We start from the raw sequence: 22486 nt of genomic DNA, 5'->3' as shown, positions 1-22486 counted from the left end.
CGGACTGAATATGGAGGGCCTTTATCCTGAAAGAATAAAACATCCTGGTTACAGATCTTGAAGAAAAATACTTTATTTCTTTATAAATCCACATATTGTAACTATGAAAGCATAAAATTCAATCTTTCATTTTTTAGGATTGTTGTTTCATAATTCAACGTAAATGTGGGTATCAAATCAGAGATGATGGAGGGGGATCTCACATACACTTACGTACACGTTCAATTGGAGCAAAAGACAGTACCTTTTCGCATTGGCTTTCTACGCAGCCGTCAGAGTATTGTCTGTTTCCCTTTTGAGGTTTGCGTTTGTTAAATTGAAAAAAAAAAAAAAAAAAAACGACAATGCAAAACGACAACCAGCATGTCTTTCTGACCATTTAGCTTAAGTTCAGTAACAGAATACTGCTAGCTTTTTGGGAACGAGTATTTGAGCTCAAAGAGTTCGCTTCGTCAAACCAAATTCTGGTAGGCTATTTTCTTATAATCATGTTGAAGACACAATTTGAGACAAACGCCACATTTGTAAATCCAGTATAAAATAGTCCAGTTTTTTTTTCCCCACAATTATGAATTTTTCCATCACAACATTTGTGAGCATAGTATTTAGTTATCCAAAGAGAGAAAGACAGAGAGAAAAGAACAGATTATAAAGTGCCCTAGAGTTCACTCTGTACAATATTTCAACACCGGTGCTTCACAACTGCTCAGGTGTGCTTGCGTTTTTTACGTCCTCCAAGCTGAAATGAATTGACTGACCTCCTTCATTGTATTCCTTTGGCATGTCAGCACCAAGTGACGGCGCTTTCATGAAGAAACCAATAACAGGTCATCAAAACCATCCTGTGTTCCGCAAGTGTCGACAACTGAGAAAACGTGTACACAGCCATTATTCCCGGATAGCGAGGCTTGTTTCTACTGCAGTTTTCTCTGCGACAGGCTCATACCGCTTTCCCGACAGTGGTTGTTTTTGGTTTCCTTTGGCCACCCCTCCATACTTTCAAGATGTGTTATATCCAAGGTTCCTGAATTGAATTGCATAAGGATTGAACGCAGCTATTCCATGTACTGAGCTTAGATCCCAGTGTTTTTTTTTTTTTTTAAATCTTCAATCCCATTCATTCAGTCTCTTTAGGCTTCCACTCTTGAAACGAGGTCTGTGCCTAGGAGAAAACAAACATTTTCTTGTAAGTAGTGATATCGATACGTTTGCTCGGAAAAATCAAAACTCAACACCAGGTCATGCCTCATAATTTATTTCACAGCAGGCCGACCTTAAAAACAAAACCACTTTATAATTGAATTAAAATAATTTATTAAATAACCGTAAAACTGTAAAAATAGCATACAGACAATTGATATTCATACACGTCTTTCATCTTAAATACAATTATGTTCAGTTTATTTGAGGTCAGCTAGTGACTGAATACTGAATGGAAAGGCAACTGTGTCCTGTGGTCTGATTGGAAGCTTTTCATCACTGCGCCAAATGCTATAGTTATGCGACACTCAGATTTGATGTACTTGTAATCATCACCACTAGATGTCACTGTAAATATGTTACTTTCTAATTCACATGGACAAAAGAACAATGGCCATCAGAGCTATGGTTTTCAGTCTGTCCCTATGCTCTCTGTAGTAACTCACCATTTTATTTTCACTCATGTCATTGCTGTGAACTAGATGGGGTTACATGTGAGTCTGAAATACAAGACAAATGCGCACAGACACATAATTAGTTAAGCAGCCAACTCACTATAATCAACAGAACCAGAACAACTGCTGTCCGCTTTTAAAACTAGCCATCTATGAACATGTGCCATGGTTTATAATCTTAGTTCAGTGTGTGTTAAATTGCGCAGATTAATAATCACATACAAAAGACCTTTTGCTTTGGGAAATTTGTGTTGTTTTCAGAACAAATGTCATCATGATGCAGCTAAATCCAAGGGAAGGATCACAACTTTGGCCGAGCCATTAGCCAAAATTGCATGTCTTGTTCCAGCATCCTTTCTTGTAAAAAATATGACAGCCATAATCATGGGTTGTATGCGTATGTTCCCTGATCATACAGCTGCACATCTGGCTTTCGCGCTGTTTATTACAGACTGCCGTATTATTTGAGACAGCCTGCTCGCGAAGCACAATGAGCCGGCTATTAATAGCAGCCACTTCCCTTGTGGCAGTCAGAAGGGATTCGGGTTCTGATCCGCTCCTGGCAGCCACGAGAGGTTGTGGCCCACTTTCCAAAGCGCACCAACAATGGTAATTACCTCCTGAACGAGGCCCTTTGACAATCCCTCCCTGCTCCTCACCCCCCCCCCCCCCCCCACACTTTTTTTTTCACGGCGTGCTATTTTTGTTTGTCCTAGCCCGCAAGATTAGCCCATTCATCTCGTTCTCAGAGCGGCACCTCTATCTCCCTCCCGCGCACGCGCCCGCCTGCCCCACTCTCCTCCTGTCCCGCTCTCCCCCCGTCATCCTCCCAGGAAGCCCCTTTTGTGGCGCTCCTTGAAGTTTGCGGAATTAAACACAATGGGTCGCCGAGGGGACCTGTCATCATTTACGGGGGAATAAATTATGGATGCTAAGAAGCCGCGGTTTTTTCGACCGTGTCAGGCAGGGAGCTCGGGGGAGAGGAACCTGGCCGTGTCCTTGTCGGGGGCGGGGGGTACTGCCTGCTCAGAAGGCAGGTGGGGAGATAGCTGCGCACGTTTTCCCTCGAATCAGCAAAGCGGTACCATCGCGGGAAGGGGGGGCGGTTTTTCGGTAAGATCCACCACTGCTGCGTCATGCGAAAACAGCATCCCGTCCTACAGAATAGCAAACGAGGCTTCCAGGACTAATTAATTGGTGGGGCCATCTTGTACTGTTAACAGCTTAGCGATTTGACCTGGTGAGCACGTTTCTGCGCTTCAGAGCAATCTGTGACTGGCAGCTTGCCCTTTAGGGCCTGTCTGTCTGTCTTTCTGTGGGGGCTCCCTTAATGAGAGGAACAGGAGGTGCTCTTGTGCATTTGGCTTTGGCGCCTGAAGGATTCAGCACAAGCCCCTGACCCCATGAGCTACCAAAGCAGGCAGATTGATGAAGGTAGCTGCCACTTAACACATTCCTCCACGGTATTGGAGCCAATAAACCTGCTCTGAAACGAATGGAGTCGTTCCCCAGAGTTGTTCTCTGGAGTTATTCCCCAGTGATGCCAAACAGTAGATTTAATTAAACTGCAGCAGGGGAGAAATAAATAAAATCACACACATACAGACACACACACGTGTGGAGACAAACGCATGTACCATCCCCTGCCTCACTCATATACGAACACGCGCAAATGCACGCATGAAACACATTAACACATAAACACAAGACTTAGAGCGGTTAGAGCAGTCCCAGCAGGTTCATTCGTACTGGGAGTGTGGATGCGGTGCCGATTGCGCCATTCCCGATGTCAGACTAAAAGCAAATACCTCAGGGGCAGCGATGATTGGTTTCATAAACACAAAATGGGGAGCGTCACTGGAGAATCGCTCCTCCAGCAACTGGAAGTCAGTCTTTAGTGTTTATGTGCTGTGTGATTTTATGATGATTGCCTATTCCCAGTGGCGGCACGAACTGCCATCCCTGAGCCTGACGCCACAGCTGCTGCTTGATAGGCTTGTTTTGCACTCCCGTTTTAGAGCAGAAGTCATTATGCCGCGTTAGTGCTTTACTGGGTACAGCCGCCAACAACCCGATAACTAGACATGCCCGGTGGAGGTCCTCGTTCTGACATACCCCAGCACCACGGAGAGAATCGCATGACAAACGCGTCCCGCCATCAACATGAAACGCTTTAATTTGCCCAAGAGACCCGTTTGCCCCGGAGACCGCTGTGATAAACGTCTAATGGCTGGAACCTTGTCAAGGCGATCTGTGCTCCTTGTCAACAGTTCTATGCCCCAGAGTCCCTGAACCCCGAACAGGACACTGGCACACCGCGGAGCAGGCTTGGGTGGCCCGAGAAGAAAGTAAAACCAAGCATTTAGGATTTAGCAAAACTCGTAACCTGACAACAATGACAATGTGGGTTGAATTTCAAAATCCAACAAAATAGTAATGTTAAAGGCAGCTGTGGCTGAGGTGGCATTTTTCCTCGTTACCACCCTTTGATGAATGTCGAACGAATGCACGTGTCGACTGTCGGTCCTCTCAACTGACGCTGTTGCCCTACACAGGTGCCTGCATGGTGCATGGTGGAGGCTCACCTTGGACACCAGATAATCCTCAGTAAGGCAGAGGGACCTGAGCTCCAGAAATAAAAAGCAAGGAGGTCCCTGTGTTATTGTGATATGGTGTCCTCATCCGTGGCCGTCTTCCTGTACTCTGGGTTCAAGTCCACCACGGTGGTCCCTCTGAGGGGGCTTCCATAGCCCTCCTGCACCTGGGCCTGCTCGTGTGGCACCCTGTCACCCCCTGGTGGTGGGAGGGACTTGCCGGCCGAGCTGGCGGAGGAAGGTGGCGGTGGGGGTGGGGCCCCCGTGCCCTGGCTCCCGTTAGTCTGGGAGCACATGTTGCTGACGCGGGCCGCCTTCTGCTTGTAGTGGTTGTTGTGCAGCTTGTACTTCATGAGGAGGATGAAGATGAAGACCAGCACGGAGGCCACAATGATGCCGCCGATGATGATGATCATGGTGCCGCCCAGGAACTGGTCGTGGATGGAACGGCACTGGCGGTACTCGCGATCGGTGGTGAAGGCCACGCAGCCCACCAGGCGGGTGGCGGTGAGCGCGGTGATGCCGTCGTCGTACACTGCCAGCACGCACAGGTCGTAGTCCCGAGAGGAGGCCAGGTCGCTCAGCAGGAAGAGCTTGTGCGACGCTGGGATCATCCTGCAGGGTGGGAGAAGCCATCAGTCACAGTCAAAGATACAGAATTAAAAGACAGCACACAATGACAGTAGTGACATTAGTAGTATACTTGGCTTCCGTTGCCTAGTCAGATTGCACAAGTTGCGCTTGTGCTAGGGCTTGAATGGTGTTATGCTCACACCCACTGGTTTGGGAAGGTTGTTAGCCCGGTCTGACACTGTTGCTCATTTATGCAAATGTATACACTTATGTTCTGTTGTGCTGGAAGTGACTCTGGATAAAAGCGTCTGCTAAATGCATGTAATGTCATGTAATGTATTGCAATGTAACATAAGGCTCATTTAGAAATCCTCTCAAACACAGTGTCTTCAAAGGACAAGAACACCTGATAATCCAGAACCCCTAATTAATTCACATCAGTTTCTGTTGCGCAAGAGCTTTTTCATTCAATACGGCCGCCTCAAACATGGCTTTCAATCAAATGGGGCTGGTCTAGTTATTTTATACCGGTGGCTGCAGCCACCTGCTAACTCTGAAGTCTGCAGCTGCGGTTCTCATTACCTCTTACAGAAAGTCCTTGCCACGGTATGTGGAACAGTTTGAAGCTTTCCCTATTACAGCAAGACCAAAATCACAATCATATTTTTCCCCCTTACAGCAGTCCTGTATGGTGAGCCAGAAGCAGACAGCAAACACTGTTTACCATGTAAACGGCTATACTTCACAGGCTCAGGCGTGTGGATGCTACAATGAACTCAGCTGTGAAAGACACGGTCAGAATCAATAGTTTGAAAGGGTAAGAAAAGCATTTTCCTAGAAGAATACAAAGGAAAAACAAGTTTGACAGAACTCAAGAGCTCAAGTATAATCTGAGGACCAAAAATAAGGTAAACTAATGCACAAATTTAAGACAATTAGTGAAGACAGTAGAAGGTGTGAAGGAAGGGGCGCTGGCAGCCATTTTGGCAGGTGTGAGCTGCTTTGGAAAGTACACAATCATACTACAGCATGGAAGATACCAATGGCTACAAAGGGAAAGCCAGAGAATGTATGTATTTGTCAGTGGCAGATGACTAAAGTGGCCAATTTGGAAAGAAAGGGGGCAGCCATACATTGTGCAACGTCTGCATAAAATCTTAATCTCTCTGCATACCCACTGAAAGGAGTCGTTTATATAAGAACTTTCACAGTCCTGCATTTGTCAACATGTGCTACTTTTTAAATAAGGTACACTGACAACCCCTTAATAATCTGAGGCCTATTTTGCAGAATCTCCTTGCACTCACAGGGACCGTGTTAAACTCCCGAGGTGATTCACTGTCTCCTGCATGGAATCTACAGTCTTAATTTACTCCTCTGAGCAACACGGCGTGGTTTTCACCCCGCGGACCGTCAGTGCAGCTGGAGCACTAGAGCACTTACTGCCACCTGTGTCTCCCCACATGGTAAAATATTCTGAACCCTGATTCCCTACACCAGCCCACCCCCCCCCCTCCACCGCCCGCCCCCCCAACCCAGGGGGTGGGGGACACACGCTGTGATTTACTTAGTGTCTTTACATGGCAGACCACACCGGCCGGGGTCATATGTTTTATTCAGTGAAACGGCAGGTATTTCCCCAGCCACGGTTCCGGTCACTGCCTGTTCGGGGGGGAGGGCGGCCCCATTTATCAGCGCGGCCGTGAGACACAAGGGCGACGGGGTGATGAGACGACAAGTGGAATTACAAGGCGCGTGTTGGCCGGGACCTACTCCGTGGCAAAAGGGCTTTGCGGAAAAGGTCCACTGTTAAAGGGTCTAGAATCTAGATGCTCTGGCAGTGATGACTTCTGGCTACTTTGGGTCGGGGATTGTAATTATCTTTGATCGCATGTACAGAACCAGTCAAAAGTCTGGACACACTTGATTAAGATAATGGGAAACATGCATTCAAAGACCTTTTGATCTCAAGACTTATGCTTAAATCCATGAAATTTGTTTCTTTGAGAAATATAAATCGTATTGCTTATGCCTAAGTATTAATTTCTTTCCCAAAAATTTGTAATTTTTAAAAATATTTTTTGCCTGTTTTGAAGAATCTAAAATAATATAAGATATAAGTTATAAGATATAATAAACTAATATAAGATATAAGTTTTTTTTTAATTAATTTGTTTATAACACTTTTTTGGTCACTGCATAACTCCATTTGTGTTGTTTCATAGTTTTGATGTATTTGCTATTATTCTAAATAGTAAAAATAAAGAAAGAAAATTGTGTTCAGATTTTGGACTGGTACTGCAGCATGTGATGTGTGAGGGAGCAGCCTGCAACTATCCCCAAAACTGTTGTGTTGTGATTGTTTAAATGTGTGCGTTTTAAATGCATTTTTGTTAACAAGGATCCCTGTCTTTACAGTTTTTACTTTTTTCAATAACTGAGCTCATTTTAACCGATTGCATTCAAACAGCTTAACTGCTTAAATGTTAATTGTAAATTTGCAAGTGTCTAATTGCCATCGTCTATGTAAGTCTTTTTTTTTTTCTTCTATTTCTTCGTAAGCCGCACCTGCCTAAGGGGATAGTGGACACAGGTGTGACTGGAGGAGTCACACTTCGAGCAGTTGAGCTGTGGCTGCACTCAGCTTGGTTCCTTGGGTAACTGGGTTTCAAAATAAATTATTTGCTTTTTGTAGGTTTGCTCCCTCTATTTGTTTCTTTCTAGGTGAGAAGTGTTGGGCAGCTTTGAATTATACCAGAGACGTGATATTTATATACTGAACAGTATGGATAAGTGTATATTTTACGCTATTTTCTCTCATAGGCTATGGTATGGTGTTACTGTATACTGTTGTATAAGTTGTATCATTCATATCACTTCTGTATTCTGTCAACCGCTACTGTATGTTTGAAAACCCCAATGGTCCAGTTAATGATGTAATGTTTGGCCTCAACTTGTCCTTGTTGCTTCTATGTACCTTATACTGCACTTTTTTCAACAGTGATGTCAGAATGAATCAGGAAGGAGGAAGTGTTTAAATGCAGGTTTACCATTTAGTTGGACACATGAAGTCTTGTGGGTCAAGAAAAACAATGGACTGTAGTATTATGTCTCCAACTAAAATCGATTTCACGTTGTCTGGGGTTGGTTTTTGATTGATATGTACGCAACAATTTTCCAAAAAAAAGAGAAAGATATTGGCCTACCGAGCTTCCCTCAAGCTTGACCCTCACGCCCCCCCCTGTCATTGGGCTGTCACTCTGTCACATTAGTGGCGGAGCCGCACAACGGGGCAGTGAGGGATGTCACGGGGTGACGGGGGACGCGAACGGGAAAGGGCGGGTGGGTGTACGTTTGGGGGAGGGGGTCTCTGCTACCCGCCGACTCTCTGTGTCGCTGGCACTGGTATAATCACCTCCTCTTGCCCGCCTGTCTGGCAGTGGGACCAGGAGACATGCAGGCAGATAGCCAATTAATTTTGCCATTCATTGAGGGAGAGAAGGAGAGAGAGAGAGGGAGAGAGAGGCAATTTGATAGGGGGATAGCTGACAGTGACACCCTTGCCCACCGCCTCACGATATGCGGCTAGAGAGACAATCATTGGTGGGAGCTTTTTGAGCTTGATGCAACTAATCAGCCTAGGGGGGATCGTGGTATGTTTGTGCTTAATTAATAACAAAATGTATTCCAATATCTCTGCATGCTCCGTAAACCGGCAGCTTCCATTCGCTCTGTGCATAATTAATGTTAATGTACTTTCCATACATTGCTTTTTTTCAAAGTCCGTCCTCGGGTGGGCTGATGCCGGAAGTTAATTAAGAGCTAACAGGCCTCAGGAGCACAGAGCCTCCGTGGTCGGGGCCAAAGGCACAAAGTCAGAAGATTAAAACACAAATGGGAGAAATAATTTCACAACAAATTATTGGTCGGCGAATTAATATCAATGAATCGATTGATGGCTTCTCAGAGAGGAGGCCCGAGCTTTCGCAACAATCCTTTGAGCAGAAGTCGAGAGGGGAGGGCGAGAGTATTGATGGAAAAGCTGGGGCTGAGTGCAGTTGTCTGTGCTGAAAAAGAATTCTACTGCGCTCAATGTGAGTGTGTGTTGTGGCCTTGAAAGGGAGCACAGAAAAGCCACGGCCGCATTCTGCTCCCTGAGACGTGTGTCTGTTTGTCTCCCCTGCCCTCCGCTGTCTACAGCATAAAATAAAGAGAGGATGTATTTTTTTCATGGTTGTGTCTTCCATCTTCTTTCTTTTTCTTTTTTTTTTCAAGGCTTACTCTGGCAAGGTAAATATGCAGGCGTCACTTTCAAGTGGAAAGCATTCGCTTTCAAGAAGACAGTGCTTGCTTTCACAGTGGGGATTTGAATGATTTTTCTGTGCTTGATTGTGCTTTTTAAAATACAGTGCTTTCATTGTGATCCCCTTTGAAACGAAGGGAGGCAACCGCCGGAACGGCGTACCATTCATCTTTAAAATGTGTTTTTGGTGTTTTTCTGTGATGCCCTTCGAGAATGGAGACCGTCCCACACGCGCCGCACTCCCGGAAGGATCCATCCGCTCATTTAAGAAAGTGAGCGGTTTGATGCGGAGACATTTGCGCAGTGCATTTACAGTGTTGCAGTGGGTGGCATCACATTCAAGCAATCTGCACACATCATTAAAGACTCACTAAGTCAGATCCCATTTACCTTCCCTGGATGGAAACCTTCCCTTCGCGTTAGTAGCTATTGGGTAATGTTGCCTACTTGCCTCAGCGGCATGAGCTGTCATACTGTCGATTTAATGTAACATGACTCCACTTAGAGAAGCTAATGTACTCTTCAAAGTGGTTTGCGTGGTAAAGCAAATAATTTCGATTTACACATAGTACATAGATTTTGGATGCAGCACCGAAGCCCTGGTTAAGTTACATCTTTAGTATTACACAGCACTGGAAATGTGTACAGTTGGACAAGCTAAGAATTTATGAATCTGTCTTATCAGGCCCATTAATTGTTTCATAACTTTGAGGTAAACATTTACATTACATTTACATTTACACATCTGGTAGACACTTTCATCCAAAACATATACAAGCACAAATACAGCACAAGCAAATAGCCATATAAGGAGTCAACAGTATCAGAAGTGCTGCATGACCAAGGTTCAATAGTTGGCCAGACAAGATACAAGCTAGCTGAGAGAGATACAAGTGCAGTGGCTACTAGAGATGCAAGTATGGTGGTAAACTAGCGGTCAATTTTTTTTTCTCTGGACAGACCTAGGTGTTTCAAAGGCAACGAAAAACATTGTGCTTTGTGGAAGCAAAAAGAAAAACATGCTTGCAAAGAGCGCAAGCTGCATAACAGTGGAATCCATGCTCGACCTCCTCCTCACCTGTAGATGAGGATGTCGTCTGTGGAGCTGTTGTACTGGATCTGGTACATGCGCACCCCCGGGATATGGTTCTGCGGCGGCCAGTGGATGGTGGCCGAGGACGAGGTGAGCTCGGACACGCTGACGCGCTGCTGGTCCAGGCGGGGGTGGCCGCCGCTGGCGTTGGACTTGATGGAGGTGGGGATGTCGGATGGGCCCGGCTCGGGCTCCAACTTGGGGTCGTAGTGGGGCGAGGGGTTGACCACCAGCTCCACGGGGGCGGTGGCCTCGCCGGCCGCGTTGGAGGCGATGCAGGTGAAGACGCCCGAGTCCTTGACGGTGGTGGTGAGGATGTCCAGCGAGCCGTTCTCGTAGCAGACGGTGCGCGAGGTGTTGCCGATCAGCTTGCCGTCAGGGCTCACCCAGTGCGTGGAGGGCTCGGGATCGCCCACCGACTTGCAGCGCAGGCTCACCTCCTGGCCTGCCATCACGAACATCTTGGAGGTGTGGCGCGTGATCATGGGCGGCTCGCAGACGAACTCCTCCTCGCGGATGGTCCAGAAGTACTTGCCGGCGAGCTCGCGGGGCGAGGCGCAGGTCTCCAGGTCGTCCTCGCGGGTCAGCCGCCGGAGCCACACCAGCTCGCAGTTGCAGTGCAGCGGGTTGCCGCCGAAGCTGAGCACCAGCGCCGTGAGCGGCGAGCCCTTCATCTTGGCGTAGACGGGGATGCGCAGGAAGAGCGGGTCAGGTGGGATCTTCTTCAGCTTGTTGGACGTCATGTCCAGGCGCGCCAGCTTGTGCAGGTTGGAGAAGATGCCCTCGGGCACGAACTCGATGAGGTTGTGGTCCAGGCTGAGGGTGTTGACGCTCACCAGCATGCCCACTGTCTCCCAGGGGATGTCCACCAGGTTGTTGTAGGAGAGGTCCAGGTCCTCCAGTGTCTCCAGGAAGTCCTGGAAGGCTCCCTCGGTGATGCGCTGCAGCTGGTTGTTGCTGAGGATCAGGTGCCGTAGGTTGACCAGGCCCTGGAAGTGCGTGTCATCCAGCACCGTCAGCCGGTTGCTGTCCAGGTGCAGGGCATGCAGGTCCTGCAGGTCGGCGAAGGCGTACGGCCGGATCTGGCTGATGGTGTTGCGTGAGAGTGTGAGGTGGATGAGGCTGGACATGTTGGCGAAGTCCCGGTGCCGCAGCGTGGTGATGAAGTTGTCCATCAGGCGGAGCTCGGCCGTGCGGCGGTCGATGTTGGGCGGCACAAAGAGCAGGCCGGTCTTGGCGCAGAGGACGGTGTAGGAGGGCAGCAGGTTCTGGCAGGTGCAGCGCTTGGGACACAGCATGGCGGACACCGACCCGACCAGCAGTGCCAGACAGAGGAGCAGACCCTCCATAGCTGCGCTCCTGTATTGACGAAAGGAAACAGGGCTGTTAGGAGCTGGGGAAATTCGCTGGCCAAGATCCAGTCACAATACAGATAACGCACTACGTTTTTCAGTATAAATCAGCAATGCCATAACTACACTGTCACTTTGCTGCATTCCTGCAGCAAGGTTATGAGAATATTATATGTCAGTGGGCCCTAGATCAACTGACTTTATCTATTGTGTGTGGTACCGTATAGCACCATCACTGAAAATATGCATGAGTATACAGGAGAAATATATGTTTCACATAGTTTCGGCCCACGCATTGATCCTGGATTACTACCCGGCCGTTATTCAAAATGGAATAGATCAGGGTTGGGGATGGGTAGGATGATCCTGGATCAGTTGTCGGGGTCAGAAAGGACCCGTGAGTCTTGGCTGTAATGACCCATAAGAATCATGGGAGTAACTTAATCCAATTATTTCAGTTATGCACATAGTTAAAAGTAATGGATTCTGCAGCAATTGGAACATGACATTTGTAACAGAAATTCAAATGCCACTCTGGCTTATGGTGGAATGCCTGCTCATCAGTGTTATATTAAGCATAACAGCTTAATTTAAAAATAATTGGGACTTCATGAACTTAAGTGATTACATGATAGTAGCTGACCCCAGGTCTGGCTGGGAACTATGAAAAACCAGCCAACCCAAGATCTAGACATTAGACTGCTGGAGATATTTAATGTCTGTGCTTTTGCTCTGTGTTGATTGTTTGATACTGTTTTTGTGGCTGTGAGCCATGAAATTAATTTCATAATCCCCCACTATAAATGTGAAAGCTTAAAAAAACATAATTAACAAAAAAAAAAACCCAAACAAACAAAACAAAAAAAACAGTGGTTCCTGGTGCCCCTGTGATTATTTATGCAAACAGATCTGATACTGAGCTTCTAGTGGGGGTCAACTGCAATGCCCCACATTGGACAGTGAGCTGTAACATGAGCTGCATAATCAGACACTGATCCAGCTACACTACCGTCTGCTAGTGCTGTGTGGTGCGTTTCCGAACCCCCGCATGTACTAGTGTTCTTAGAGAAGCCCCAAGTCTATAAGAGGCTGCGTAAGAACATTAGCCAAGCTCCAATTACATGATGCAGCTTAGTTACCCACAATGCTTTCATTGCGGAGAAACGTACTGTATAAGCATTGGCTGCCCCCATCCACTTAGTTATACAAGATACCTAGAGGAAATGTTGGAACAATTTGACAGTATTAATACATACCAGATGCTCTTCCCTCCCAAGTTGCTAATGACTATGTGATCAATGCCCTTTCATTTATTTATGCATACATGCTAATATTTTTATGCTTTTTCAAAAACAAAAAAAAAAAAAAAAACTCTCATGAATGTCATTATTTTCGCTGCCAGAAAACCTACGCAAAGACCCTGATGCGGAGAGGCATACGAAGCTTTGACTCTCCTGCTGAAAAGAGGCAGAATTATGTTTCAGCAGTTACACCGTTCCACCAGGTGGAGGCACCGTTGCGCCGTGTACGGATAGCAGGGGGGTGGTAGCAGTGGGGAGGTGGGGGGGGGGGACTCCTGCTCTTGTTTCCAGCAGATCCGCATACAGCGGTGCTTCAGCCCACTGAAGCAGCGACGCCGGGCTCAGCTCTCTGGTCTGCATTATCCAGAGAGTGAGAAGTCGCGGCACCTCATGGGAGAGCACCATTATCCGGACAACTAACCAAGAAAAGCACTTGGAGGGCAGCAGCTTCAATTTATGCGCCCCGTGCATCAGCTATTCTAGAATCATGTCAGCAAGATTCCCAAGCACATGTAAATGCACAAACAAAGGGCTGCTCGAGGCTTGTCTAACATATCACTGAAAGACCAAAGTAAGTTTTTTTTTATCCTTGTTAACTATTGAGCTCTCTATGGGGGACTAACAAACCGATGCTCCGCCATTGTTTGATCCATTTAATTGGCCAGTGCCGTTACGGAGCGCTTTATAGTTTCTGTAGAATGCATTTTAAAAAAAGACGCCACTTGAATGGCGCCGTGATATGATAATGAATAACTTCAGAAGCGCAGGTGCAAAAAAAAAAATGAGCAAGACCTGAGATCTGAATGGATTTTTATTGCATTTGATTTGCAGGCATGTTGTAGAATGGCTCTGTGATTGTCAGGGGTGGAACCTGATGGCATGCACATTCATTTAATATAATCTAGCCAAACAAAATAAGACAAAGCCATGACTTTTTCTTTCATATTTTAACAAGAGTGAAGAGGCACTGATGTGGAGGTCTGAAATGAAGGTAGACGATATATAAAAACAGGATGCACTGAAATGAATGTGAAGCACCCTAAATGGAGAGGTACTCTATGTTGATTGGTTATTTGTTACAAGATGGTGGTCAATCAATTGAATTTAAAATATGATAGCTAGGGGAATGTCTTTTAACTTCTGAATGTAAGAATGTCTAATTTAAGAACGAGAAGGTCTAATGTTAACATATTAGGAAGAGCTGCAGTCATAGAGTCTACTGAGACTCTGAATTACTGCTACTACAATTAGCCATATGGAACTTTTCTGTATACTGTACATGTCTGAAGGACATGTGATGTTTACTACATTTCAGCACAGTGGGAGGAGGATCAAGTCATCCTTTCAATCCTAATCAGCATTCAATTAGGATTTAATTTTGCATGACAAAAACAACTTGAGGATACTCATATCAATGTGTTATATCATAGTATTGACTGTCAGCAACTGATTATCCAGGTAATCTCTTACCTGAAAGATGGCACCTGCTATAACACAGTCTCCTCCACCACTGACCTGGCGCCCCAGGCTCTGGGGGGAGCAGAGCCCCATATGGGGGGGGGGGGGGGGGGGGGGGGGGGGTCTTGACTACAATTTCAACAGCAGGCAGGTTTTCTTAAGAGGTCTCCTGTCCAAACATTAACTGAGCCTGGCGTGGCATAGCTTTAGCCACAGGCAAAAAGTGGCTACAGGTTGACTTGGCTGCAGGCATGTATCAGTTCACTGACTGCTGTAATATGGAACTCAGTGCTGCATGTACTGATTCAGGTCTGCTGTCTCCTGGACTTTTGGGCAAACTTAGATCACTGTTACCTCTCACGCTGCTCCTGCCAAGAGCAATGCTCCTTTGTACACAAATACATACATATATAATGCACACGTATACAGTGTATACAGTTAAACATTCACACACGAAAGACACGAGGCAGAACTTCACTTCTTGCGCTTTACTCTGCTCTGTGGTAAGGAATTCAACAACCGTCTCTCTTTAACTGAATGACTTTACAGAGTAAGACACTGCTCCTTGGTAATCGTATTACTGACAAAAATCTTGACTTCCATGCTTAGCTGTGAGATAGTATCAGCCGGGGGAGCTCAGTAGAGAGTATGCTGTAATACAGCTCTGTCCATACTGCCAAACCAGCTTTCACCTTTTGCATTATGAAAATAGTTGGGATTAAGTAATAAGTAATAACAATAATGGACACTATTATCAAATATATTTATATGTAATTGCAATTTGTTTGTGATGATAATGATGATGATGGTGATAATGCACCCCCCTTTAGAACTGTAATAATATCAGAAGAACTAAGCACTGTGCTAATATTCAAGCTTATCTAACCAAAGCAAACGCTGAACATTTCCTGCCAGTTTTGTAACACATGAAGTTTGCAAACTGAGCTAATCAAAAATGCTACAATGGAGGCCAATGGGACGATCACAAACACATAAAAAATATGTGGATTGAGGAGCTGGCGTGATGGGCGCCAGCTGAAATCAACGGTCGGATAAAACCCGAGACCTCAAAGGCCGCAGAATCGGTCAGGTCCCGCCTCCCCGCCAACTGCGGCACCCCGCCATCCGTCTCGGCGTTATGAGGCGTGCTCTGGTGCTCCTTTTTTATGATTGCCAGTGATCACTCCATCCGCTCTAACCTTTGGCATGGGCTAGCTGCTGCATTCGGGCCCAGAATTTAAAATGAAAGAGCAGTTGCCCCGCGTATGAACCTATTTCTGTTGCAATTTTGCTTCAGTTCTATTTTGGTTTTGTTGCCAATTCTATTTTTGTTTATTGCAGTTTTTTGATTCTGTACCTTTCATCCTGCTTGCATTATTCCGAGGTCAGCTCCCAGATCACACTATCATTTCTTCTCATCTTTGGCAATGCTCTTGCTGTTCGTCTTCTGTTTTCTCTTTTCAATATTCATGAACTTATTCAGGCAAGCGGAAGGGAAGCTTTTTTTTTCTTTCTTTTGCACACCTCTGCTTCCTCCACATTTAGGTCACTTCAGGCCAGACTATTCAAAAGTGTTGGTAGGTAACAGTGATTCTAAAGAAAAAAAGTTCAGTTGAATTAACTATAAATTTTTCATCTAGTGTGCCACTTTGACCTCGCTGCCACAGCCATTACATCTTTTGTATACATGTTTTGATGGTAGTAAACTTATTTCCCTTGCAGTTGTGAAGATTACAACTCTCCCTCGCCTACTTCTAGTGGTAATTTTGCTGTTTCCTTGCAGTCCAAGGTGAGCTTCGTGAAGGTGTGCATCAGTCCCGTCTACCCTGGCATTACCTGTGCCATTATAAAAGGATAATCAGTCAGAAAGAATGACCAAAACGTCAAACTCGCTCCTCCAGGAATCCTCTGACTGGTGCGTAGAGGCCTCTAATGGCACCGAAAGTGTTGTAGACATGCCTGGACCAGGCATCTAGATGCATCATTAATGCATGGTCACCATTCGCTTTTCAGAAATACCTTGTTCCTCCCTCTGTGAACATCCCACTTCCTCCTACTGATAAAGCAGTAGTTCTGAGATTGCTCAGTTTCAGATATGTCATCTGCAGTCAAGGAGGTGTTCAGGTCTGGGCTAACTGCAGTTTGAAAGCGTTGTGCTCAGTCAACATCAATAAATTTCGTATGGTTTACAACCTGCTGGGGCCTGAATTTGGTACATTTATCTTTATAGTTCGTGTAGCTATATTGCCTCAATGAGTATCCAGCTTCCACCCATGGTAGCCGGTAGCTACCGAAAAGACAGAGATACCAAAAGGGTAGACAAAGCACTGGAGCAACTGAAGTCCAACAAGGCCTGCTTCACAATGTCACCACAAAAATCACCCTTTAATGAGCAAAATCAAGAGGAGCTTGGGCCCTGCGAAAGGGAAACAGCCCAGTCTGATAATTAAGACCTGGGCTGGCATAAATTACAGAAAAATATGTGTGACCCTTAAGGACAAGAGTAGCCCACCTCCGAATCACTGCCTCATTAGTTTCCTCCTCTTGGGCCAGCATAAGAAAAGCAGTGTGCCCCCTGAACAAACCCAAATGATCTCTTTTTCTGTCCACAGATGCGATAGCCGCAGCGACATCCGCTATGAACGCAAGCGGCTGAAGCAGTCTGGTCTAAAAGGGGCGGGGGGTGCACATAGGATGTCACCAGGATTTACTGAACCCATTTGAAGAACAATACCAGCAAGCATGTAAAGATCGCGTTGACAGGGGTGGGAAATTGGAGGTGGGGGGTGGCCTGTCCGTAAATCACTCTGTAATGGGGGTGCCATCATCAGCGCAGGGCAGGCACACATTCGCAGGTAATGACTCCCTGAAAGGAGCGAGGCTGCCTCACCACGGGGGTGCATTTGGCCTGGGTAATTAACACGAATCGAGGATCCGTCGGAGGAAGCTTTACAGGGGGCAAAAGTCTGCTTTGCAGGGAACGCCGATGAGTCCGGCTGTGGTCTGCCTGCTTCCGAGCGCCAAGGAAAATAATATGCTCTCGGCGGAGGAGAAGGGGGGGGGTGATGGGGGGATGGAGGAATTGGATTTTACTGCGCTCTCTCGGACCCTTCCCCTCCCAAGGGCTCTCGGAAAAAGGATGCGCACATTTCATCAGAAAACCAATCCCGGCCTGTGTCGCAACAATGCCCGGCCATTATGCTGCAGCTGCAGCACCACTGCCATGTAATTGTGTGGCATTAAGGTTTGCTCGATCCTTTGTGTGGTCATTACCAGTGGCCCCGCGCTTGAATGTATGCAACACCTGGCGCAGACGGAGCTGTCGGAACGCAGGAAGGACTGCCTGTAATTATTCTTTGCTTTTGCGTGCGTGCTTGACCCATAATTATAGCGTATAAACCATGGTGAAATATTAATGAATGCCTCACTCACCTATTCTGGTTAATGGTGAACGGTTTTTTTGTTGCTGGCTGCCCAAGGTGTTGAAGGTTGTGAATGCGTTACCCCTTTCAATTTGCATAAATAGCCTCTTTTTTTTGCAGTGTTTGTTTTCAATACAAAAACAGCTTGTGCGTAGATATACATATACATATACACACATATATATATATATATATATATATATATATATATATATATATATATATATATATATATATGTGTACATATATATATATAATTTTCTGGCTTATTTTTGGACATGCGACCCTTTCAGAGTTGTGCCATACAGTTCTCCTAGAGGCTTCATTGAATAAGACAGGTGTTACAGTTTCTGTATGTCTCTCTCTGTGTGTTCGCAAAACATTTGAAATACTCCATTAAGTCAACAGTGGGAATTCTTCTGAAGGCGAGAGCAGGCGAGTGTGCACACGCGCTGACACGCAACATACATGCTTTCCCACGCTCAGACATACACGCTCGCCCGACGCCAGTCATGCGTGCACTGCCTGAGTGGTAAGGTTCACGGGTTCGAGTCCCTGGTGGGGCGGCTGTTGTGCCCTCAAGCGAGGCGCCCAACCAGGGTTGGCTCTGTAAATAATCGATTGTACAAATGGAATGTGCAGAGAGTGTCAGCTATGTAAATTGCCACGGACAAAGGCTCTCTTTTGTGATATGTTGTTCCGTGCATCACCCGTTAGCCTTACTCTAGAACATGGAGATGAATGAGACCACCGCTATGTCTGGCCATGTAGCGTAGTGGTAGGGAGCAGGGCTCGCAACCTGAAGGTTGCTGGCTCGATTTCCTGTTGGAGTACTGCCGCTGTACCCTTGGGCAAAGTACTCAACTCACAGTTGCCTCAGTAAATATCCAGCCGTATAAATGGGCAACATGTTAAACCTGTAACCTATATATGTTGCTCTGGGAGAAAGCATCTGCTAAATGACTGCAATGTAATGCAAATATAATGTAAAATTGCAGTAGGCCTCCACCGATATACCAAACCCTCCAGCATAAGTCAAAGAGGTGTCATTTACAATTTAGTACAATTAGGTCCTACAGTAAATAATTTATAAGAAGGTCCATGAGTGTGTTTTGTTGGGGGGGGGGCCGCAGTGTGTCACTCCACTGGCAGGATTGACAGAAGGGCTTGAGAGGGCCACTCGTGCAGATCTGACAGGTCCATAAACATTGCCTCCTGCCTGGGTGATCACGTAGCTACCCCAGCCCCCCCCCCCCCCAGAGGGGGAATTCATTTGTCACTTGATTTTTTCACACGATTTTTCCCCTGTTCGGATGAACGAGGGGTCACTTCTTACATGGATATCTGATCAATCAAAGAACTGTTTTTCCTGGGAGGTGCCAGTGGTGCGGGTCACGCTGGTAATAGGATTCCTCTGTTAGGCTTAAGAGCGCCAGTAATCCACTCACGGTGCCAAAACAGTTAATGACATTAGGAGGAGTAATTACCGCCTGATCCCCCGTCGTAAGCTTTAAAAGCCTCGACCTTTTTGGATAAGCTCTGGCTTTCACCCCGCCCCCCTGCCCATCAAGGCGGGCGGTTCCCGACAACAACAAGCCAATGTACCCTCTGCTCCTCATATACTTGACAGACGCAGCTTATACGACTTACATTTTTTTGTACATTATCCATTTATACATTACCAGTCAAAAGTTTGGACACACCTCATTATGACAATGGGAAACATGCATTCAAAGAAATGTTGATCTAAAGACTTATTCTCAAATGCTTGAAAAATAAATCATGAAGCTGATGCCTATGTATGAATGTATGAAACAGGTTTTAATTATTTTATGGCTATTTTGAAGAATCTAAAATATAAGATAGTTTTGATTTGTTTATAACACTTTTTTGGTCACTGCATAATTCCATTTGTGTTGTTTCATAGTTTTGATGCCTTTACTATTGTTCCAAAATGTAAACATAAAGTAATGGACAAATAAAGAATGAAAAGTGTGCCCAAACTTTTGACTGGTACTGTACATCTGTAAATGTAGTGAAACAACTCAGGGTAAGTGAAGATGTGTGTTGTCTCAGCTGCAGTGATGGTGGCATGCCACACTGACAGATGTGCACAGAGGAAGATGCTGTCCACCGCAGTCTCAGGGTCTCTCCGGGCCCAGGGCAAAACACGTTGTTTTTTAAGCAGGGCTCCAGACTCTTGTCCCCCAGCAGACTGGCGTAGCTCTGCCCCGGATCCACATTGTTAACCTTAATTGCACTTTGGGCCTGTGTGGCAGGAGATGCTCCTCCGTGTTTTACTGAGTCGGCTTTTGTGTGTGTGTGCGTGTTAGTATGTATGTGTGTGTGTGTGTGTGTGTGTGTTTATCCTTATGCTGGTGTAAATGTCTTTGATGTGTGCATGTTTGTATGAGTCCGTGAGCATGTCCATGCTTTGTGCACACACGTGCCTGCCTGCATGCCAGTTTGCGTGCGAACATGTGTATCTGCATGTATGCATGTGCGTACAGTCGAAAGTGTCAGCAAGCCCTCCGCCTGGATAAACACTGCCGTATATAAGCATTTCTTTTTTTTTCCTGACAGCGAAGGCTCATGTCATCTCTTCACGCCGTTCAGCATTAAGACTGCGGATGGCCACTCCTCGGCCGAGAGGAAGGAGGGCGTTATCTGGGATGTTGACTCCTCCACAGTTCACAGTCAGAGATAACAGCATGCCCTCTGCCTGCGCAGACCCGAATGCTAATGCCAGGCTCCGGGATGCCTGAAGTTAATCTGAGAGGAGCAGCTGAGATGGAAGAATTTCTTAGGCTGGCTCAATGCTGAGCTCTCTCTTAACAGTCGCCCTCCTCTCGGTCCACGATCGTCTTTTGTAATTGTGCAATGGGTAATTACATCCTGAACTTCACTTCAGTGGAGATACCAGATTTTGGTGAGCTGATATTTAATATTGCAGCTGTTATTGTGCTTTATATATCATTACATAATACCGTAATATAATAATCGACAAGTAATACCCTAAGCAATCAGCACTGATAAGTTTTTAGCTTCTTGTGCAAAGTATTTGATTTAACTTTGAGTTGGTGTAGCTGGTCTTGGACCATTACTTCCCAGGCTGGAAAGACTTTAGGACAGACTGCACTGACTTTCCCACTCTTGCTGCTAATAGACAGAGGCCAGGCAGGGCCCAGTCAATTTGTGTCTGGCTTACATCCCTCACACTATCCTCTATGAGTAAATGCATTACCTCTCCACCCACACGCTCACAGTGAAACAGAGCAAAGGGGATCTGGAAGCACACACACACAGACACAGACACACACACACACAACAACAACAACAAAACAGTATAGGAGATGCAGACACAGGACAGGAGATGCACATACAGGCACACTCACAGTGAAACACAGCACAGGAGATACACGGGCACAGACACACACACACACACACACACACAAAACAAATCAGCACTAGAGATGCTCACACACGCATGCACACAGCAGAGCAGGGCACAGGAAATGCGCTCATGCATACATACACAGACACTCACATGCACACTTATACTCATTTATCACATTTGCATCAAAACAAAGCACACTCAGTCAAACTCATTCACAAAATGCAGCGTATGAACACACACACACACACAGTCACACACGCTGCCTCTCATCAAAATAAACACTTTGCACACATACACAACATATGTTCCGGGCATACATGAGCGCACACACACATGCACACTGTCACAACTGAACCGGAAGGCGTAGAGGAACGGGCGCAAAGATGTGCGCGCGCGTCGGCAAGCTGCACCGTCACGCGGGTGCACACGCGTGCTGAGCTCACGGGTGGTGGGCAGTGTGGGGGGTGAGGGGGGGGGGGGGGGGGGCGAGATTGCAGCCTGATCTCTGTTCCACACGGAGACTCAAACCATCAGCCATGGTTATCTCTCTTTCCCCCCTTCATTGCCTCTGCTGAACTCCTTGTTATGCGGATGTTGATTATAGACCGTTCCGGATTCACTGTGCTGGAAATGGCCAGTTTGACACATGACTGAATGTAGCGCTACATGCAAAATGAGCTTCCTGCTAGAGACATTGCACACATGTGCACACACACGCACACGCACACACATACACACACACAGTCATACATATGTATGTCAACACAAAAAAAAAAAATACCCACACCCCTGTACAAAAAGAAAATTACTTCAGGTTCAGAAATAATGACAAATAAAATAGAGTATAATTCATATACATAGAGCATAACTACATATTATAGTATGTGTCTTTGTATATGTGAGACAATACAAGTAGAAAATTACACATGAAAATGGCATCCATGTTCAGTCTCTGATGCATTTAAATACATTAAGCCTATTTATGTCTCCATTATCGTGCAGACCAGAGTGAACTCAGAAATTTACATTAAGCCTCTTCAAAAAGAGTCAGGATCGAATGCTTGGGCTTTCATGAATGCTTTTGTCATATTTCTCATCAGTTCCACATTTGTGAGGCCTGTGTATATCACACACACTTGCGAACACACACACACACACACACACACACACACACACATACAGACACAGACACACACACACATGCACACAGACACAGACACACACACAGGCGTATCTCTTCTTCTCCTTGCATCTAACAGCCTCTCCTGTCTCCTCCTTCCTTGCCTCTCTCTGCACCCCTCCCTCCGTTTCTCAGCAGGGGATGGAGTGTGCTGCTGC

General features: G+C 46.1%; 1 protein-coding gene across 2 annotated transcripts in view; it reads right to left on the bottom strand.

Moving 5' to 3' along the window:
* Positions 1–313: 313 nt before the first annotated feature.
* si:cabz01090165.1 (uncharacterized protein LOC100333421 homolog) overlaps positions 314–22486 on the bottom strand; it is an 87800-nt gene continuing 65627 nt past the window's right edge. Inside the window, exons 2-4 of one of the 2 annotated variants that reach the window (XM_036537243.1) lie at positions 10204–11577; positions 4241–4864; positions 314–1162 (exon numbers count right to left, since the gene is read on the bottom strand). In XM_036537243.1, the coding sequence (XP_036393136.1) occupies positions 4315–4864; positions 10204–11577 (1924 nt within the window). In that variant the 3' untranslated portion in view covers positions 314–1162; positions 4241–4314. Of the gene's footprint in view, positions 1163–1669; positions 1701–4240; positions 4865–10203; positions 11578–22486 lie in introns of those variants that run through there. The other variant, XM_036537244.1, reaches the window with a different exon arrangement.

Source organism: Megalops cyprinoides, chromosome 9, assembly GCF_013368585.1.
Source record: "Megalops cyprinoides isolate fMegCyp1 chromosome 9, fMegCyp1.pri, whole genome shotgun sequence".
In the NCBI taxonomy this organism is placed as follows: domain Eukaryota; kingdom Metazoa; phylum Chordata; class Actinopteri; order Elopiformes; family Megalopidae; genus Megalops; species Megalops cyprinoides.
Note: the sequence above shows the minus strand (reverse complement) of the source record. Positions and strands in the feature narration are given on the sequence as shown.